The sequence below is a fragment of the Thermobia domestica genome, chromosome 12 (genome assembly GCF_964235325.1).
Source record: "Thermobia domestica chromosome 12, izTheDome1.hap1.1, whole genome shotgun sequence".
In the NCBI taxonomy this organism is placed as follows: Eukaryota; Metazoa; Arthropoda; class Insecta; order Zygentoma; family Lepismatidae; genus Thermobia; species Thermobia domestica.
Genome location: NC_137465.1, coordinates 224,702,111 through 224,722,423, shown reverse-complemented (window position 1 = coordinate 224,722,423; position 20,313 = coordinate 224,702,111). Strand labels below are relative to the sequence as shown.

The 20,313-nt window shown below is 36.5% G+C and overlaps 1 protein-coding gene across 1 annotated transcript in view; it reads right to left on the bottom strand.

Moving 5' to 3' along the window:
• The window catches only part of LOC145666275 (alpha-2B adrenergic receptor-like), a 128,856-nt gene extending 113,822 nt beyond the window's left edge, over positions 1-15,034 (bottom strand). The window contains exon 1 of the mRNA XM_081733338.1: positions 14,980-15,034. Coding sequence (XP_081589464.1) covers positions 14,980-15,034 — 55 coding nt within the window. The remainder of the gene's footprint in view (positions 1-14,979) is intronic.
• Between the last annotated feature and the right edge of the window lie 5,279 nt (positions 15,035-20,313).

Below are 20,313 nucleotides of genomic sequence, written 5' to 3'. Positions count from 1 at the left end.
CAGGGTAGAGCTAAAAATAGTACAATGGAAGTTTGGGCTTTCCCTGTCACGTTTTGTTATAATAAAATGATCTTAAGTACAGAAATAACTAATGACAGTTCAAATATTATGTTCTTCTTGAATATAATGGTGCTTTGTTGGTTAGTTCGAAAGAATCCAGAGACGTGAAGCGTCCTAGAATGACAGAATTCAAGTCTCTAGTTGCCAAAGAGTGTGTGAAGGTACCCCTCAGAGACCAGTGTTGTAGAGCTGAGGATAAAACTAAAAAAAATCAGGCTTTCTAGCGAGAAGTTAGGTGTTTGCCAAGACCAGGCGTTCTACCTACCAGGAGTCTTGTAAAGTGGTAAGAATAAAAGACTCATAGAGATCAGGCGCCCTAGAGAGTGGAAGTGATTATTAATAAGTGAAGCTTAATGCCTTCTGTGGTGGATTGGCTTCTTTTATCCAGAAATGTTGCTGACGTCATTAATCTTCGTTACTTGACGATCGTTGACAATTGTTGACAACGTCTTCTACGTGGTTGTCGTCCGAAGTGTGTTTACAACCAGCATTTGCGTTGGGATCACCTGAAGAATATACTATTTACTGCATCTGATGGGCAACTAGCGACATGCTGTTAAACGATATAAAGGTAGGTTTTTCTTAATTTTGTCAAAAAGTACCCATTGGAATTTACATCAAAACATTTCATTTTATTCAGCTATCGATGTTATTTATAGATTAATAAGATATTTGAACAATGTGATAGGTAAACAAAATTTATTTTAAGAGTAAAGGCTATAACTCATCAACTATAACGTACACTATAAATTTGTTATTCTTAGCATTAGAAGCATGATTAGCGTATATGCTTCAGCATAAGTTTCATATAAATATGTTTCGTAGTTATCGAACTATTTCAATTGAGGCGCCTTGTATCAACATCCGCCAAATCCATTTTTTACCGAAATTGAAAAATCTTTGTTTTACGTCCCACGGTTATGCCGGTTAGGCTAAAGGAGACGGTGATGATGATGAGAAATGAATGAAATGGTGGAATGAAGAAAGTGGGAGGAAACGGGAGAAACCCGAGGAAACCCACGAGCACGGTGATTGTCCACCACAAAGTCCACACGGTGCGAGCTTTATCGAAATTGAGTTATATATCGCTTCTTATATGTTTGATCTAAAGGGATTTCATGAAAACAGAATTTTGTTTAAAGGCTTAATATTTCAAACTAAAAAACTAGTTCAAATATGGAACTTTGTATGCATGTGTATTGTAAGGTTCCGCATGTCCTCATAACATGCGACAGCAATGTATACTAACACGTGCTAATGGTAAACAAAACAACGCAGACGACGGACCCGAAGAGGAGGATAAAAGAGAGCAGCACGCACCATCGAGCATCAATCTGCCCAGCTTGATCGAACCACCTAAAACCCCTCTCACGACGCTTGGTCACCGAGAGAAACCTCACCTGCAAATGCCCACGACGCTTGGTCACCGGGTTCCTATCTTAATTTTACCCAATATATTAGAGGAACTACTTATTATACTACTACTTATAATTTTTGTATTTAAGAAAGACTTTTTATAATAAAAGGTGAAGGGAAAGTCCAAAATCCCGAGTACATTAATTGCTCTACCCTTATAAACTGAAAGAATTTTACAATATGGAGCTTCACTGCACGTTTTGCGAGATTGCTCGAAACTAAGCAAAACGGATGTGGCAGATTTTGATACTAGGGGGTGTTGTTACATTGTTAGATTTACAAGAACATTTCGATTTTGTTGATTTTTTTTTTTCGAAAACCACACATGAAGATTTACACTTTAAAAATATACTTTTGTTTATTTCAATGAGATGTCATGATTATTATACAGTTCCTTTTAAAAAAATATTCTCTGTTAAACGCTAATGATTTTATGAACTTTTTGCAGTATAAACTTTCTTTCCACAAATTTGTGACATCGCATTCATTCATCATTAAATTCAGAGCTTTTTCCGCATAGCGATGACTTCCAATCGAAAGCCATTCTTTCAAGTCATTACGTACATATATTCCACGTCATTAAGTATTCCCTTTAAACAGGACATATACTACGCCGCCCTCATAGTTTCCTCCCCAGGATTTTGTCTTCAAAATGTGCTTTCTAGGGACGTAACGTGTCAGAATAGACAGATAATCAATACGTTGCATTCGTCTGTTAATAATTATAGTTATAAATTCTCTTTCTGTTTGCGTTTTCTTCCGTACTTCGTTGCTGTGCAACTGAGTCCTCGCAAACCATTCTCCAAAACCACACTTCAGCGGTTTATAGTTTCTCATTTTGCTATAGCTTGTTTCACATTTGAATGATAAAACATAGCAAACGTAGTTTTAGGGCAGTGATCGCCAAACCGTCGATCGCGAGCTACTAGTATCTCGCGGGGACTTATTCGGTAGATCGCGTAAACTCTCCTTTTAGTTAACCTCGGTCAATGTTGCCAATTTGGGATAAAAATAATAGCTAAATCTAGAGGATTCTATTTCCAGAATAGCGACAAAAAAAATAAATATTTCCAATTAGCGACTTTTTGGATAAGTTTTAAATGACGATTACCTGGCTTATTTACAAATCTAGCGCCGTTTGTGTAGTGAACTATTACTTGGAAGCTCATTTTAGTTCTTGAGTTCCATTTTTCTCATTAAAGTTAAAAAGTCTGATTAAAATAACTGTTGTTACATTTGTTATTCATATGTACAATTCAGTTTCAGTTTCTTTCTGTTATATACAGTTTAATTAGAATTGATTTCATATTTACTGGAAATGTAAGATTACAGAAAATAAGCAAATGTAATATTTTTTTAAATAAAAATGGTATTTTTTTTGGTTGGTAGCTCACAGTAGGATTTAGAAACGTCACGGTAGCTCAAAACCTTCATAAATTTGACAACCACTGATTTAGGGTCTCTTACTTGAAATAATGCTACTAGATTTTTCGTGGCACTATCTTTCATAAAATAGTCTAATACTTGTTAACAGACACTGTTCAAATTTTATTCTCAAAATATTTTTACTACTATATTGCCCATGCCGTTAAATAATGACATGCTAATGTGGAGAAGAATACATTTAATAAACAACACGGAATTAAAATTTAAAAGAACATGTGAGGGAAACTAAATACGCTGAACAAAAGCAGGTCTCATGTCGAACTTAACATTTATATAAGTCTAATGACTCAACAGGCCCGCAACCAGAGTGGGGCTAGAGGGAGCCTGGCCCCTCCTAAGGTTTTCGTGGACCATGCAGACCTTAACACAAAATGCTATTATTAATACAAAAAACACAATTTAGCTATTTGCAAGATAATTTTTAATGACTTAACCCCCCCTAACATATTCATGCCCCCCCAAACCTCTGTGGCCTGTGACTCAATGGCAGAATCGAAATTAAAAATATATTCAGAAAGTTAACGAACAATTTATTTGCTGAGCTATTTTACATTGTCAAACAGGAATCTATTGTAAACCATGATGCTGGTAGCATTTCTAAGGAACTTGTTCCGATCATTATAAAAAATGACACAAATTCTGTAAAATAAAGGATTTAGAGTTACAATAAGAAATTTGAAAATTTGTTAGTTCAAAATTTAATAGGGAAATTATACATATTACATATTCAGATTGGGTTGAATATAAGTTGTAGTTCGGTGGCGGTGGCTCAGTGGTAAAGAGTTCACCTCTGGTGCATGGGGTCCTTGGTTCGATCCCAGCCCGTACCAAGTAAAGTTTGTGCTGGACAAACACCGTTTGCGTGGATTTTCTCGGGGTTCTCCCCTTTTCTTCCAGATTATACATTCCACCATTCATCCCATATCTCAACATCACCGTCTCGTTTAGCCTAGTCGGCATAACCATGGAACGTAAACCTAAAATATTTCATGTCATTTCATATATAATATTCAATGTATTGGGCGTTAGTTAGTGAGTATGAGTTTGTGTTGACAGGTTGAAAAAGAGCTCCATGGTTCAGGTCGAAATTTACCGAAATATCAAACAATTGTTTTGAAGACAAATATTGTTTCATTTCTTCTTAAACTTGCTGTTAAATGATACGCTCGAAAAAACAACTCTCATGTATCATTGTTCATTCATCAAAAGAGGCGATTTGTTGAAATGAATTGCACGCTCTTATGCAACCCACTCCATCCTGCTGCATTGGAGGTGGCCTACCTATGGCCGTATAATAGCAGAATATAGCCCTACTAGCAGCGTTCACCCCGCTTCGCTGGGGTCACCCCGGAACGCAATAAACTTTGTTACTTAGATAATTTTTACTTTTTCGCTTTCAAGTGATATGATAAAAACCATAGAAGATTGGAGTAAATGTTAACATTATATCGCCTGTCATTTATGTTAACCCGCCGAGTGACACGGTCATGTGGGTTGCATATAAATACGGTTAGATTTAGCTATGATGAGCTAACAAAGGATTTGTACGTTATGGACACTTGAATGGTCAATTATCTCAAGACACTGGTAATTGAAAATTAAAGTGATATGATAAAAACCATCTAGGGTCCAAATCTTAATAACCCCCCAAAAATGAAAGAAATTGGTTCAGCCGTATTAGCGTGATGAGCTAACAAAGGATTTGTACGTTCTCTTTTATATATATAGATAATGGTAAGTAAAGACATGTCGAAGAGACCTCGGGGTCGAGGTCGAGGTTTAAGTCGTGGGTGCTACCTCGATATTTAGGTCGCGATGGATGAAGGTGTACATGGCAAAGACGTCACGTCCCCGCTGTAAGTTATCACTTTGAATAGAAATTGGTGTCATGCGTGTGAAGTTATTCCGTCAGTGTATAAAAATTACTGTGAAACCACATTTTGAAATTGAAATGATCAAAACACTATATAAATAGGAGTGGACGCGAGACGAGATATGAGAATGCCAAAGCCTCGTCTCATGTTTCGCAAAAATATTTGAGTCTCATCTCTGGTCCATCCCTATTAATAAATCAAAGACTTTTACTTTTCTTTTTAATTTTTAATTTCAAGTGTCCTCTTTCAGCACCAGGCGAGAAAATTATTTTCCAGTAAAATCAAAAGCAGGCATTTGTTCATATTTCGGGTTGGAGGGGGTATTAACTTCACCAAGTGAAGTTTCGTCACTGTAGATCCATTACGAGACTTTGCCTCCCTATGTATACGTGCCTGTCTTTAAAGTTACTTATTTACTTATACTAGCTGAACCTGCGCTCTCTACACAGCGCATCATTCGCATATGAGCATAAATATCCTTCTCATTCCTCACAACATCTGTACATGTCCCTTTACAGACACAAGTGAAAGAAGACTTGAAAATAAATTCGGCAAGGGATATCATAAAGGGCAGATCTTATCGATTATTTTTTTCTCTCAATATCTCGCACTGTTTGCAAGATTTGAGCCTACTTCTGGTTGGAGTTTCAAATTCATGCATGGCCAGTGTTTTCTTTCTTCTTGCATGCAGTATGTAATAAGCAGACACATTACATTAAACTGAAGAAATGGTTATAGTTCCTTTTTCATTATTATTTGGCCATGAAGTAAACGCCTGACACATATGCAACCCTATATACAACAGTGTAGTGATGGTATGTATAACGCGTAGAATATGCTGCTGCAGTCTTTTTTTTTTTAATTTCAACGCTACCGGTGTACCCTAAAAATGTAATAAAGAAATAACGGCCATGTTTTTTTAAATATTCAATTAGAACTGGACAATCTACACAAAATTTACAATTGATCACTGAAAACGTCATCTTTCTAGAGCCTGTAGTTTCCGAGATCTCATTGTCGAAAGGATTGACCACAAACATATAAACGTCCACAATATATAGTTAAAAATAACTCGGAAGATGAAAGCACAATTCATGTGCATTGATTTTAGAGAAGGCTTATTAAAATACAAAGGCTTTGAACAACAATTTTATATCATAAACTTTATGAAAAGATCTAGTTAACCAATTTATTTAAAGTACTCGTACTTAAAAATGTTTCTCTCTGTTAAATGTGAAATCACACATAACCGTAAATGAAAGATTTGAAAGCTAAAGGTATAGGTTGGAGCTCGGGCGCTTTTAGTTGCTATTGTAACATTTTAATATATAGTAAAAAATTTAGAATAAATTCTTTTTTTGTTAGTCTCGGAATTTGTGAGGGAGGCTTGAAGATTTTAAGACTTGATGATTAACACTAGCTTCTTTCTTCTTTAGAAATTCCTGGAATTTGGGGTCTTCAGCCCGAAAGCTCTGCTTCCCGTAAGTGTCACTTTTTATATATAATAATAGGCTACAGTATAATCCTCAAGTAAATATGAATAACTTATCTGATATTACCATTTCAGTTGCTATTTTCTTCCATTCTCTATTTAAAACGTGCTTATTATGATGTTTGTTTGTACTTCTTATCTCATATTACTAAAACATTTATCACTACTTCTATTATTATGTATTTCATAATCAAATTTAACAGTGCACAAGACCTCTCGAGCATAGACACACACAATCTTCTGCAGACGAAATTCTGAACAACTGAAGATTTTATACCTTTCAGCGCTTCAGAGAGAACCAATGAAAACACGAGCCACAGCGATGCTTCCGCTGAATATCATCGCGAGCACTAATTCACCATTGCAGTCGACCTCTAGGTCGCAATGTAGAGTATATCTTCGAGCATGCGCTTAGACATTTGAATCCATAGGTTTGTGTCATCATCGATACGGCAACCGTGACCTAAACCTCGACCTCGATCTTAAATATCTTCAGTATGTCTTTACACTAAGCCTGTAAGTAAAACTAATTCTTAAGGTTACGCAAAGTGTTTAAATGAATTGCACGCTCTTATGCAACCCACTCGATCGCAGTGCATTGAGGGTGTCCTAGCTATAGCCGTATAATAGAATGTGGAAGTCGGTAAGCAAAGCTAATTCCTAATGGTGAACAGAACTACCTACGATACCTGCCAGACTCTCTGATGCCGACAGGAAGTAGCTACCATACAGCATGGGTAAAAGTGCGAGGGAACGGGGGGAACCCGTCCCCACCTCCAAAAAATACGTACGGCGGCCTCCCAATTCCTAAAAAAGTACAATGGGCATAAAAGGCAGGGGGACGGTGTGGCGTCATGCAGCTACTTTCCGTCCCCCCACCTTTTCAGACCCACTTTTACCCCTTACAGATGATTTATAGATTAAAAAAGTATTATGATGTTTTATTACAAATTACAAATAACAATATTTCAATTATTTCAAAATAAAGAACTTAAAAGCGTAGGAAGCCCCGAAGGCTTAGAGTTAACACTAGTATTTATAAACTTATGAAATATTAAATTGCTTGATCCTGTGTGGATCAGATAATAACAAGATATATTTAGTATTGCTTAGCATGTAATTATGAAATTTTTATATCTTCAACTTGTAGTATCGTAGTAATAAATGCAAAATATCTCATACTGAGCCTTGAAGCTATTTTTAATAGTAAATATTCATGCTAAAAGATGTCTCTATTTACTTCATCGCTTGACTGTATAAAGGAATCCTTCAATAATTGTGCTCTTGAGGAAATTAGTGACACGTTTGAGCAAAATTAATTACGAACCAAAATAAACCTCCATAAATCACAAGATTATATGCCGGCTTAAAAATTATATAAACAGGTTAGTTTAATTTAAAAATTGTCAATTTATTATAAATCTCGAAGATAATAATTTAGAAGTAAATATAAATATAGATAATTGAATATAAACCTAGAATTATATGCGTTCTGCTATGTATAATTTTATTTAGCTTTCATAACCTCCTAATAAAAGATAAATAAAACGGAATTTTGTTTTCGGAAACAGCGCCAAAAGACTTTGGGAAATGAATCACATAGGAAAGTATTAAAGACTACAGATAATTACAGGAAATAAAATAAAAGTTCATAAAATGTAGGGTAAAAAGAGGATAGCCTTTATTATTTCGAGTCTAAATTCCTTTAATATATCAATGGATATACAGGAGATGCAAAAGTAGGTATACAGTTATAAGAGTTCTTGTTATTTTAAAAGTAATTATGCATTATATAATGAATTGAGGAGCTCCAAATCAAAACGCGCTAAGTCCATCCGCAGACGATGTAGTTTATTTATTTATTTATTTATTTATTTATTTATTTATTTATTGCTAATTTCCTTTAAATCGACAGAATTGAAGCGATTTGTGCTAGCCATTCGGTTCAAACGTCACTGTGTCACTGCGTAAAACGGCCGTGAAATACAGCATTTGATGCAGAAAGTGCTATGTCCACAGTGTTGTCCGGAACAAAAAGCCCTATTTCACTCAAACTGTAACTAGAGCTGATTCACATGTTGAAGTGTTAAATGAAGTTTTCTGTTTCGTAATAGACACACTTAAGCCTATTAACAATGAATGAAAGTTTAAAATTCGCTTCCTCTGACCAACACACGTTTCGAATGAAGCCATCACATTGTCTTTCTGCATTCAACATAATCTCGCAGAATTGTAATCGTCGATCTGAATAATCCTGTAATAATCGATTAAATACTGTTGGCAGATACATTTTTAAACCTAAACATTGCGTCAGACGCCCCAAAGATCTACGAGAAATGTCTAACTCACGACAAGCTCTCCTCTTAAACACTTTTTGGCATTGGATAAATACCTGTGCAACTGGGCTGGATAGTAACACTGATTGGTTGAACACTCTTTGGCGCATTAGAGATGGAACCAAATTTATTGTGTAATCAGTAAATTCTTAGCCCACTTGGTGGAGGTGTATCAAATTCTGTAGCCGATTTGCGTCGAACCCTTCAAGCATTCTCTGTTTTCCAGTGTTGTTTGATTATCCACTGCCATTGGTGAATGGTTAAATTATCAACTGCGATTATTTGGAAAATAATAGATAATAAACTGTATATTAAGTTTTGCCACCGGGCACAGTACAAGGTTTCACCTCGTACCATATATAAGATGTATGGCGTTTTGTATCAATGAAAATTGAAAAGTCGTGGACTTAAAAGTGACCCATATTGCATGCATTAATGGAATCTACAAAATAGCTATTTCCACCCGCCGCTTATACGACATTCTTTTTCTTCGAGTTATGGAACTTTTATATCCCTCCTACCAATTACTGCATGTTATAATGCTGGAATGAAGCATTTGTGCAATTTTTTGATCTATAACTGTTAAGGAACTTGATGTACCAATAACTATTTATATATTTATTCCGTCTGTCCCTGTGTCCGTCGTGGAGACACGCAATCCCAAGAACTACTTATTGGATCATCATCAATTTTGATCAGAATATAGAGGGCCAGAAAACAAGAATAGAGTAAGTCGATGGATGTGATTTATCCATATCATAACAAGATCTGTTACGGAGCTAACGATGGATATCATCCTTGCGTTATAGGCTACCCGCAATACTAATACTATTGGATTACAGGTTAGTATAATACTCAGGATATAAAACTAATCTTTCTGAGGGACAAAATGTTAAAATTTAAATTACTCTTAACCAAACTCCTCCACGTGGTGTACATTGAAGAACTGTTAATTGTTTTGTTTTTTTTTCAAGATATTCTGTATTTCCCCAAACATCCTGTGTTCATGTATATCGTATTTATTACTTACAGTAAAATAAATGTTCTTTAAAGCTTCTCTAAAAGAAATTATTTCTACATCTTTCTATTACGAGTGAACATCCTCAGCGTACACTACTCTGAACTGTTTTTACTGCTGTGTATTTTGTATATTTCACTCCATGTAATGTCATTTGTTGAATGGTTTTCATAAAGAGAAGTACCACTTATAAACGCATACAATGGATAAAAAAAAGGTGCATTAACATCAATGTAAAATCGATGAGTGGAAACAGCAGCATTAGTTACTCATCTTATTTACCATGCAAATAAACTGTAATTGGTGCTAAAAGCTAACCGATAATTTTGTGCTGGCGTCCCGCGAAAATCATCGGACTTTTTGTGGTACATATATTTTTAAAACAATCTCCACTAAACTCAACGAAACTTTTTTTAAAATTTTGTTTTATTAATTTATTTTATTTATAAAGAATTGACGAGCATGAAACGTTACCAGAATTAAAACATGTTACTTTAAGATGTTAGCAACTAAATAACGTTTGCTTTCAAGTCATTTTATACTGTGTTTAAAATGTTATTACTCTTCCGTTATATTCGTCGTAACATATGAATTTATTTATTCCAAACTTCTTAATTCTACAAGTACGTATTTCTTAAGGAGCTTGGACTGTCAAAACATCTTTTTACATTTACCTTGTCTCTTCTCAGTTTAGGAGGCGATACAAGGGCACATATTTCTCTGTAACTTGGGGGAGGGGGTATTCAGATGTGTGTTTGGTTACAGACAAGGGTCTGAAAAGACATATATGAGGATTTTAACACAAATTGAATTCAAATTATGCCAAATTTTGTATAATCATTAAAAGTATATATACAATAAATAAAACAATAAATATACATATTCATAAAAATACAGGGTGGTCCGGAAGTGGACGTACCCCCCATTAGTTTCAACAGTATAATGTTAGTTATGGTAGAATGTCTGTACACAGTTACCTTGAAGTCTTAAGAGTCATACACATCGGTATGATCACCATCCATGTTGTAACACAGCTGAATTCTGCGCCAGGTTCTCGCAGATACTCCAGAGTCACCAAGGTGAGGGCGTGTTCCGCAGCTGCTCGTAATTCCTGTGTTATGTGATATCGAGTGATTCTTACTTGTTGCTTTATGAAATCCCAGAGAGTGTTGTCTGGTGTCGTCAGATCGGGACTTCTTGGAGGCCAGACAAAGGGAGCTGGTGAAGATGCGTAACATCTTCCAATCCAGTGGCCAGGAAACGTCTGATTTAGGTAGTTGCGCACGTGAAACGCGAAGGGCGCTGGTGCTCCATTCTGCTGTATCAGAATATTGTCTTTGATCCATTTTCTCCCAGTTGAAGTACCAACCACTCATTAAGCACCTCCAGGTAAGAATGTCCATTAATATTGTCTTCGAAGAAGTACAATTAGGGGTACGCCCACTTCCGGACCACGCTGTACATGGGTCCACATGAGCATTGGAAAGGCCCTGCCACCCGAGACCCCTGGATCGGAGTCCTTGGAGGCAATATATCTTAACTACTTCATACACCAAGATGAAATTTGGCTAGATAGGCAGAGAGTTAAAAGATAAGAATCCAGGAAGTCCTTGATGCAGGCAATAATTAAACCGAAAGATGTAGATATCAGCCATTTCCGGTTTCAAAGTTTATCACTGATTAAAACTCGTAATATAAACCGAGAGGATGCTTCCTGCAATTGATAACGTGTCAAGAGAGTACATTTCACCAGATCCTTAACTCTATACTTAAACCGGAAGTGGTAAAAATCTATAACAATATCCGGTTTCAATATTGATCAATATAGAGTAGAAAGAATAAGATAGAAGAAAGCTTTTATTTTAAATCCATTTGTTAGCCTAAGCGGCATTACTGTGGGACGTAAAACTCAAACATTCCATTTTATTTTTTATTTAAATCCATTTGTGTTCTAAGAATAGATACTATTTTCCCTCTTAACCATTCTATTCAAAGCATAAGAGGGTACACATCAACAACTTCAATTTTTAACATTGGTAGCAATAGACTGCAAATGGTAACATATGTAGAGAAGCTGTTTTCTGGAATCTACTAAGTTTCCCAGAAATAGGATATATATATATATCCCACATACACTCTAATGTCTCTCCATAATCCAGAAGTCGTAGAAATCTTCTAACACTTTCGATTTCATCTTTAAGTTTAACGTTATAACGAGAATATTACAATCTATTTAGCATTTAATATATCATCTATATTTAACTATTAATTATATTAATAAATAATAAGTTCTATCATTTGCTGCTGTGTGGAAGATCTTAACACTTCTTTTATTTTCCCAAAAGATGACTGCTCGAAACCATTACATCACAAATACATGTCAAATATCCTTCTTAGTGACCTCAACTATATCTTCATAACAACCAACTATCTATATCCATGACAACCTAATCAACAAAAACTTTTTCTTTTTCAATATATATTTCTGCTCACTTATTGAGCCTCTGATCATATTCATAAGACAAGTACAGATTGATAATATTACATCATTATGATATTGCGCCTCTGATCATTGATAACATCATTATCGTTATAACGTCCCACGATTATGTCAAAAATGATGATGGAATAGTTTTTGAAAGGTAATGTGGGAGGAAACGGAAGTACCCCAAGAAACCTACGGACACGATGTTGTGCACCAAAAACTTGTTTGGTCGGGGATCGAACCAGGGACCCCACACACCAGAGGTAAGCCTATACCACTGAGCCATAGTGTCCTCCCAATTTCGATTTCAATATTAATTGAAAAAAACATCGCGCTATACAAAAAAGGTTCTTTATGTGGCGTACCTATGACGCTGTTATTTGTTTTTAAATACATTTACCCGTTTCTTTGTATGTTTGATTTCATCTCAAGGCATCAAAATGCGAAACTCGACATATGAACAACTAATTTTGCATCACATCATCAAACTAAGATATACTATAAAACTATAATGATTCAATATTGACAAACATTACATTCGTGTGTAGGGTGTCAATACAAGTAAAAGGTTGATCTACGACTTCAATCTGAAACGCCTAATTACGGAGATAAGGAATATTTAAAGTAATTAATGGATGGTCGTAAGGTGGTTCCTCATCATAGAAACAACCTAAAGACGTTCAGGCGTTTGGAATACGTGTTCAGGACTTCAATACAATAAACAAACCTATCTGTGACTCTGGCAGGAAGCAGCTAATTACCGAGATTGTGGCAATTTAATGTAATTATCACCCTATGACCAACTTTACAAAGTACGTTAAATTGGCCACTTCTCGGTTCTTAAATGTTTCCGACCAAAATCAGAGATAATATTTCTTTTTCTCGTATTGACATCCTAAACACGTGCACGAAATATGTCGGTTGTATAAAGGTAACCAAAACGTTCTGTCGCTTTTTGTGGAGGTCTGTATTCAATTGGCCCTCACATCGTGAATTGAACGCGAATGAAAATAAGGAGAACGTCAGTTGTTGATGTGGATATATCCAACATATTACCTAGTTGTGGCAATTCAGTTACACTGTGAACGTGTGTAAGGACAGAGTCAACAAGGGAAATCCACAGAGCGTCATAAGGGCGTGAATGCTGTATGAGTTCAAACTGGGGTCAAACACCGCTACAGCAGGGAAGAAGATATGTCGGGCCTTTGGCGAGGGTGTCGTTACTATGGGAACAGTGTAGCGCTGGTTTAACAAATTTAAGGACGTGACGAAACACTAGAAGACGCACTACGTGCCGGAAGACCGGCACATGTACAAAATGAAGATATTCAGGCAGCAATTGAGGCTAACAGTGGCCAGTCATTTGAGAAACTGACACTACAATTCAGTGTAAGTGGAGAAACCATTCGGCAGCGCCTCCATCAACTTGGGAAGCACTACAAGTTGGGTCGATGGGTCCCACATGATTTGACTCCGATCCAGAAGGCAACGCGAGCAAACACTTGTGTTTGGTTGCTGTCTCGTTTGAGGAAGGACTCATTCTGAACAGGGTGTTGACATGTGATGAGAAATGGGTCCTGTATGAAGTTCGACGACGCCGTCATCATTGGTTAGCATCCTATGAACCGATTCTAAAACAGCCGAAACCAGCACTGCACCAGAAGAAGGTCCTTCTGTGTGTTCAGAGGACGACATTCTGCGTCAAGAACTGATATCCGCTGGTTAGCAACTATTAACTGTCAGCAGTTGAGTCGTGTTCAAGAAAAAACTCAAAACTCTGGAGCACTACTTCTGATTCGCAAAGGGGTCCTTCTATTACAGAACAACGCTAAGCTCCACGTGGGTATGATGACACGGGACACCATTCTACGCCTTAAAGCGTAAACACTATTCCATCCGCTATAATCCCCGGACATTGCACGGTCTAATTATCACCTGTTCTATTCCTTGGACAATCACCTTAGGGATGCCAGTTCAAATCCCTAGTAGAAATGAAAATGCACTTGATACCTTCTTCTCTTTACGACCACCAAGTTCTACCGCGATGGAATCCATGGCCTTCCAGAACGATGGCAGAAGATCGTCGATGCTAATTGGGACTATGTTTGATCTTCCAGGTATGTCGTAGGTGACATATCGATGTTCGAAGGTGGTGGGTGAAAAAGCGACAGAACATTTGTGGTTACCTTTATAATAACTGTATGATAAATTTTCATAATTACGATTAAAAAGCCTCATCACTATAAGTAGACGTTTCTGACCTAAGTCGCAGATAAACATTTTCATTTTCTTTGAGGTAATGTATACGTATGATAAATTTGTCGGGCCATTCACGGAACGCTCTGTATATTTTGAAATCGCTAATACACATAAGAAATGTAGTATCGTCTATCATTTTTTTCTCTCTCTCTGTGGATCAATATTATAACCGAAATTACTAGTAGATGCACACCTATTTCGGTTTTAGTAGATCAATATGCCTATACTTGTTCACACTGAATACATATTTATAAACGCTTCTCGGCCATTCGATTTTATTGTACGGTGATCAGTATTGAAACTTGAAATATTAAAGCTACGAGGTTTGGTTCTTCTGCTAAGGTTTGTCACTAACGGCAATCATTCTGAGCACCTATATTAATGGCAGATCACTAACAAATACCAAATTGAGCTCCTTTAGTAACGGCTAGTCACTAGCCTCAACACCCTCACTAACGATTGGTCACTAACAGTAATCACTCTGTATACCTTTAGTAACGGCTAGTCACTAGCCTCAACCACTTGGAACACCTTCACTAACGACTGGTCACTAACAGCAACCATTCTATACACCTATAGTAACGGCTACTCACTAGCCTGAACCATTCTGAACACCTTCACTAACGACTGATCACTAACAGCAACCATTCTGTACACCTTTAGTAACGGCTAGGCACTAGTCTCAACCACTCTGAACACCTTCACTAACGACTGATCACTAACAGCAACCATTCTGTACACCTTTAGTAACGGCTAGGCACTAGTCTCAACCACTCTGAACACCTCCACTAACTACTACTCACTAACAGCAATCACTCTGTACACCTTCACTAACGGCTGGTAACTAGCGACAACCACTCTGAGCACCTTCACTAACGGCTGGTCAATACGAACAACCACTCTGAACAATTTTAGTAATTGTACAGCTGCAAGAAACCTCCGTCTGTCCGTTACTCTTACACGATAATTCTTGAATAACAGTTTCTTTTTAAAATTATGTATCATATAATAGATAGCTTGAGTAATTATCTACGCCGAGTTTATTAACAGAAATAGTAAACCTCTACGAACTAAGGAAAGGGCTCATCTCTTTCACGAAGGCTTTGACAACAATATGCTGGAGAAATTTGTGCTAGATAAAATTGTATATGTGGATTTTTTTTTGAGGTTCTCCCGTTTCCTACCATTTTGACATTCCAGCTATTACACCATAATCATTCACTTCCATTAATATTCCGGCTCCCTTAGCCTAAAGGGTATAATCATGGAACGTAAAACTAAAACAAAACTTCATTTCATTTTTCTTCTTGGAATGCAAGAGCCTGTTTCTACTTCTTTTAGGCATGTGTTTCGTTTGTGTGAGCAAATATCTAAAAACGCAGCTCTTGAAACACAGTCTATTCTAATAATGAATTACTACTGAGTTTATAGTCCATTACACCGCCTTGGAGATCTAATGAGCGTTAATAATAAAGCGTCTTTAGCTTTTCTTCAGGTTTATACTTTTTCGCTTCTTCTCTTCCACCTCAAAGTTAACTGCGTTGAAAATTTAAGGAAAAAAAGAAACGAAGAATGCTAAGAGGGATCTACATTTTAGAAAAAAAAAGGTGAAGAAAAGGGAAATTTTCTTAACATTTTGTAACCCTTGAGGGAAATCTGAATTGAAAAGATTTTTTTTTTCATTTCTTTTTTTTTTAAAAAAAATCCCGTGTTTCTAATCCTTTGTTATTACTGTTTCTCACATTTCCAAAAAAATGTTTGGACGCATAAAAGAATTTAATATGTTCCAACCCTTTCTCAACAGTACTTTGTGGGGGGGAGAAAAGAACGAGAAAAAGTACGAAAGAAAGTAATGGGCGCTGATAAGTCCTTTTTCTCATAGCGCCTTTGTTACTACTTTAGTTGTAAGATTAGGGTAATAAGAAAAAGAAACTTACTCGATCTGAAATCTTTGTAACATAAACTTTAAAAAAAGTATGGAAAGTAAACAAAGAAGTTAGGGTTTAATTATCTCTCTTGTTTCCAAGTGCTGTTGGCCAAATGTGCGTCATAACTTTACTTTCAGTTTCTGTATTGCGCAGCCTGCAAGCTACATACACATGCTTTGATATTTTCCCATATTATACCTTCTATTCGTATCCTTGTTTACTTACTTTCTTCTCCTACAAATAACTTTGACTATGAAGTGTGTTTATAGAGGAAATTCTTCGTGGATAGAGGATTTTAGAGTCTGACTCCTTAATAATTTACGAGGGTTTAACACCAAAGAAATATTAATCGGTCTACACGGTAGGAGAATATCCCCACAATGCGTTCAGTTACTCAATTAACTCAAGTATCTAAAACTTTTATAAATGAGAATCAGGTTATGTTTCTTTGACTACAATATTCATAATCCGTTTTTTTTTTTTTAATGAATACTCCTCTAACATTGAAATTACGAATAACTTACAAGGTACGTTCGCGAGATTCGTCCACTTGAGATTCGTGTAAAATGCAAAGTTCTTCTCGGTCTAATGTGTATTGTACTAATTTTAATGGCTCCTACCGGTAATTTGCATATTTATTGGTCTTCATATACCCGGAATTCAATCTTACACTACTAAAACGCTCAGACACTAAATTAGTTTAGTTTCTTTAAATATAACTGGACATGAATGTAGGCATATGTTATGCAAAACAAATTGGATCAAGTATTGCTTCTCTGACATATGTTATCCACCTAGGCCACCATCTTGGATTCGACATATTGGATTCAACTTTCGTTTTTTCAAATGGGAATAGGTGCAACTGATACATCAAATTCGTGTACAATTTTCTCGGAAATTCATTCGTATAGTTAGTTTCACCATAGCTTGTACCATTTGGAGGGCATTGCATGTTAAATGACAGGCACTTCACGAATATTGAACTAAATAGAACGTAGTGGAGGGCCCCATGAGCATATGTAATATTTTACGTGATTTATTGTTAGCGAAATAATCTCTGAACGTAAATACATATAGATACATAGACCTTAATACTGAAATGGTACGTCTTCACTTAAATCTTGTAAGGCATTTTGACCGTAATACAATATTTTTTTGTTATAGTATAACATGGAAGTAATAACAATCACTCACAGAAATGCAACAAGATTATGACACCAATATTGTAGAGTTTGTTTATACCTACAATATTTTTCCAGCTAGAATTTGTTTGATTAAACTTAAGCGTAATTGATATTACTCTGCAATGTATATTCGCGAAATGCCTGGAGAGATTTAACAAGCAATACTTTCCAAGTCACGCTAAACTTCACCACATCAGTTGGAATTTCTGAGAAAATTGTACCTGAATTTTATGTATCATCTGCGCCTATTCCCATTTAACAAACCGAAGGTTGAATCCAATATGACGGATCTAAGATGGTGGGCAGGGTGGATAACATGTGTCAGAGAAGCGGTACTTGATCCAATTTGTTTTGCGTATGTCACATTCATGTCCAGTTACCTCTAAAGAAACTAAACCAATTTTGTGTCCGAGTGTTATAGTACTGTCACCACGGCATGGCGCGTCCTCAGGTTGCGGATCGAGGAGAAGGCCTCTAGATATAGAGGTTAGCTGCGAATATACTGAATAAGCAGTCGCGGACAGACGACTAGGAGTGGTCCTCCAGCTTGGGGGTTTGGGTAAGGCTAACACCCTCATCCTGTAAAAAAAGGTACTTGTTCAGAAACATTCACAAAAGCCTCGGACAAGGACTGATAACTTGGCACGACATCAGCAAAAGAAAATGGACATGAGATTTGGAACATGGAATATTAGAAGTCTTTATAGGGCAGGCGCGTTAAAATCTGTAACGAGTGAGTTAGAGAAATACAGGATGGACTTAGTAGGAGTTCAGGAAGTTAGGTGGGAAGGAAATGGATCTGAGAATTCCGGAAATTTTACGTTCTTTTACGGGGAAGGAAATAAAAATCACCAGTTAGGAACAGGGTTTTTCGTTCACAAACGAATATTACCAGCAATTAAACGGGTTGAATTTGTTACTGACAGACTTTCTTTTATTACTCTTAAGGGACGGTGGTGTGATATTATTGTTTTAAATGTACATGCTCCAACTGAAGATAAGGATGACGATATAAAGGATAGTTTTTACGAAGAAGTGGAACGTATATTTGACCAACTCCCGCGATACCATATGAAGATTCTATTAGGGGATTTCAATGCGAAGGTAGGACGAGAGGATATTTTCAAACCGATTATAGGGAACGAAAGTTTGCATAAGGAAAGTAATGACAACGGTGTTAGACTCGTGAACTTTGCAACATCCAAAAACCTAATCGTGAAGAGTACAAAATTCCCACATCGCGACGTTCATAAATACACTTGGACATCACCAGACGGAAAAACACATAATCAAATTGATCACGTTTTAGTAGATAGAAGAAGACAATCTAGCATAATTGACGTCCGGTCGTTTAGAGGGGCTGATTGTGACACTGATCACTACCTGGTAGTAGCGATAATACGGGAAAGATTATCGTGGAATAAAGGTAATATTCAATGTCCGAAAACGGAGAGATGTAATTTAAAGAAATTAGAAGAGAGCCAGGTAAGAGAGGAATACCAGACTGAAGTTTCGAATAGATTCGCGGTTTTAGAAGACTCGGAGTGCACTAGTGTTGAGGATACTTGGATTGAAATTAGAGATAGCATTAAAAGTTCAGCAATAGAAAAATTGGGACACGCGGAAATACGTAGGAACAAACCATGGTTCGACCAAGAATGCATTAAACTAGCAGAGAAGAGAAAACAGGCAAAATTACTGTGGCTACAAAATCCGAATGAAACAACTACACACAATTTCGCAGATATCAGGCGGGAAACTTCCAAAACTTTTAGAACAAAGAAACGGGATTTTTTGAAAGCTAAAATTAAGGAACTTGAAGATAATAGTAAAAATAAAAATATTCGGGACATGTATAAGGGGATCAGCGAATTTAAGAAAGGCTATCAACCTCGTGCTTATATATTAAAGAAATCTGACGGAACAGTTCTCACCGATACGGATAGCCTCTTAAATAGATGGAAAGATTTCTTTGACGATTTGCTGAACACGCAGCCAAAAACTAATGTGCGTGGAGAAAAGGAGATACACACCGCAGAACCGTATATTCCAGAACCCAATCGAATAGAAGTGGAAGCCGCTATAAAGAAATTGAAGAAACACAAATCTCCGGGTGTAGATGAAATTCCGGCTGAGTTAATTTTAGCTGGAGGCGAAAAATTGTGGAACAAGATACACAAACTCATTCTCCTTATCTGGAACAAGGAAGAATTACCACAAGAGTGGAAAGAATCAATCATTGTTCCAATTCACAAGAAAGGCGACAAAACTGACTGTAATAATTATCGAGGCATTTCTCTTCTGTCAACATCCTATAAAATCCTTTCAAATATTCTGTTAGCAAGATTGACCCCATACGCAGATGAAATTATTGGAGATTATCAGTGCGGATTTAGACGAAATCGATCAACTATCGACCAAATATTTACCATTCGCCAAATACTCGAAAAGAAGTGGGAATACAATACCCCGGTACATCAACTATTTATTGATTTTAGAAAGGCTTACGACTCGGTTAGGAGAGAAACATTATACAACGTTCTTACAGAACTTGGAATACCGAGAAAGCTAATTAGATTAATTAAGATATGTTTAAGTGAATCCCAAAGTAAAGTCCGTGTAGGAAATTTTTTGTCCACGAGCTTCCACGTCGAAAATGGCCTGAAACAAGGAGATGCGTTGTCGCCATTATTATTTAACTTTGTGCTGGAATACGCCATAAGGAAAATCAAAGATAGCAACCAGGGCCTAGAGTTGAACGGCATTCACCAGGTTATGGCATATGCTGATGATGTAAATTTAATAGGGGATGATA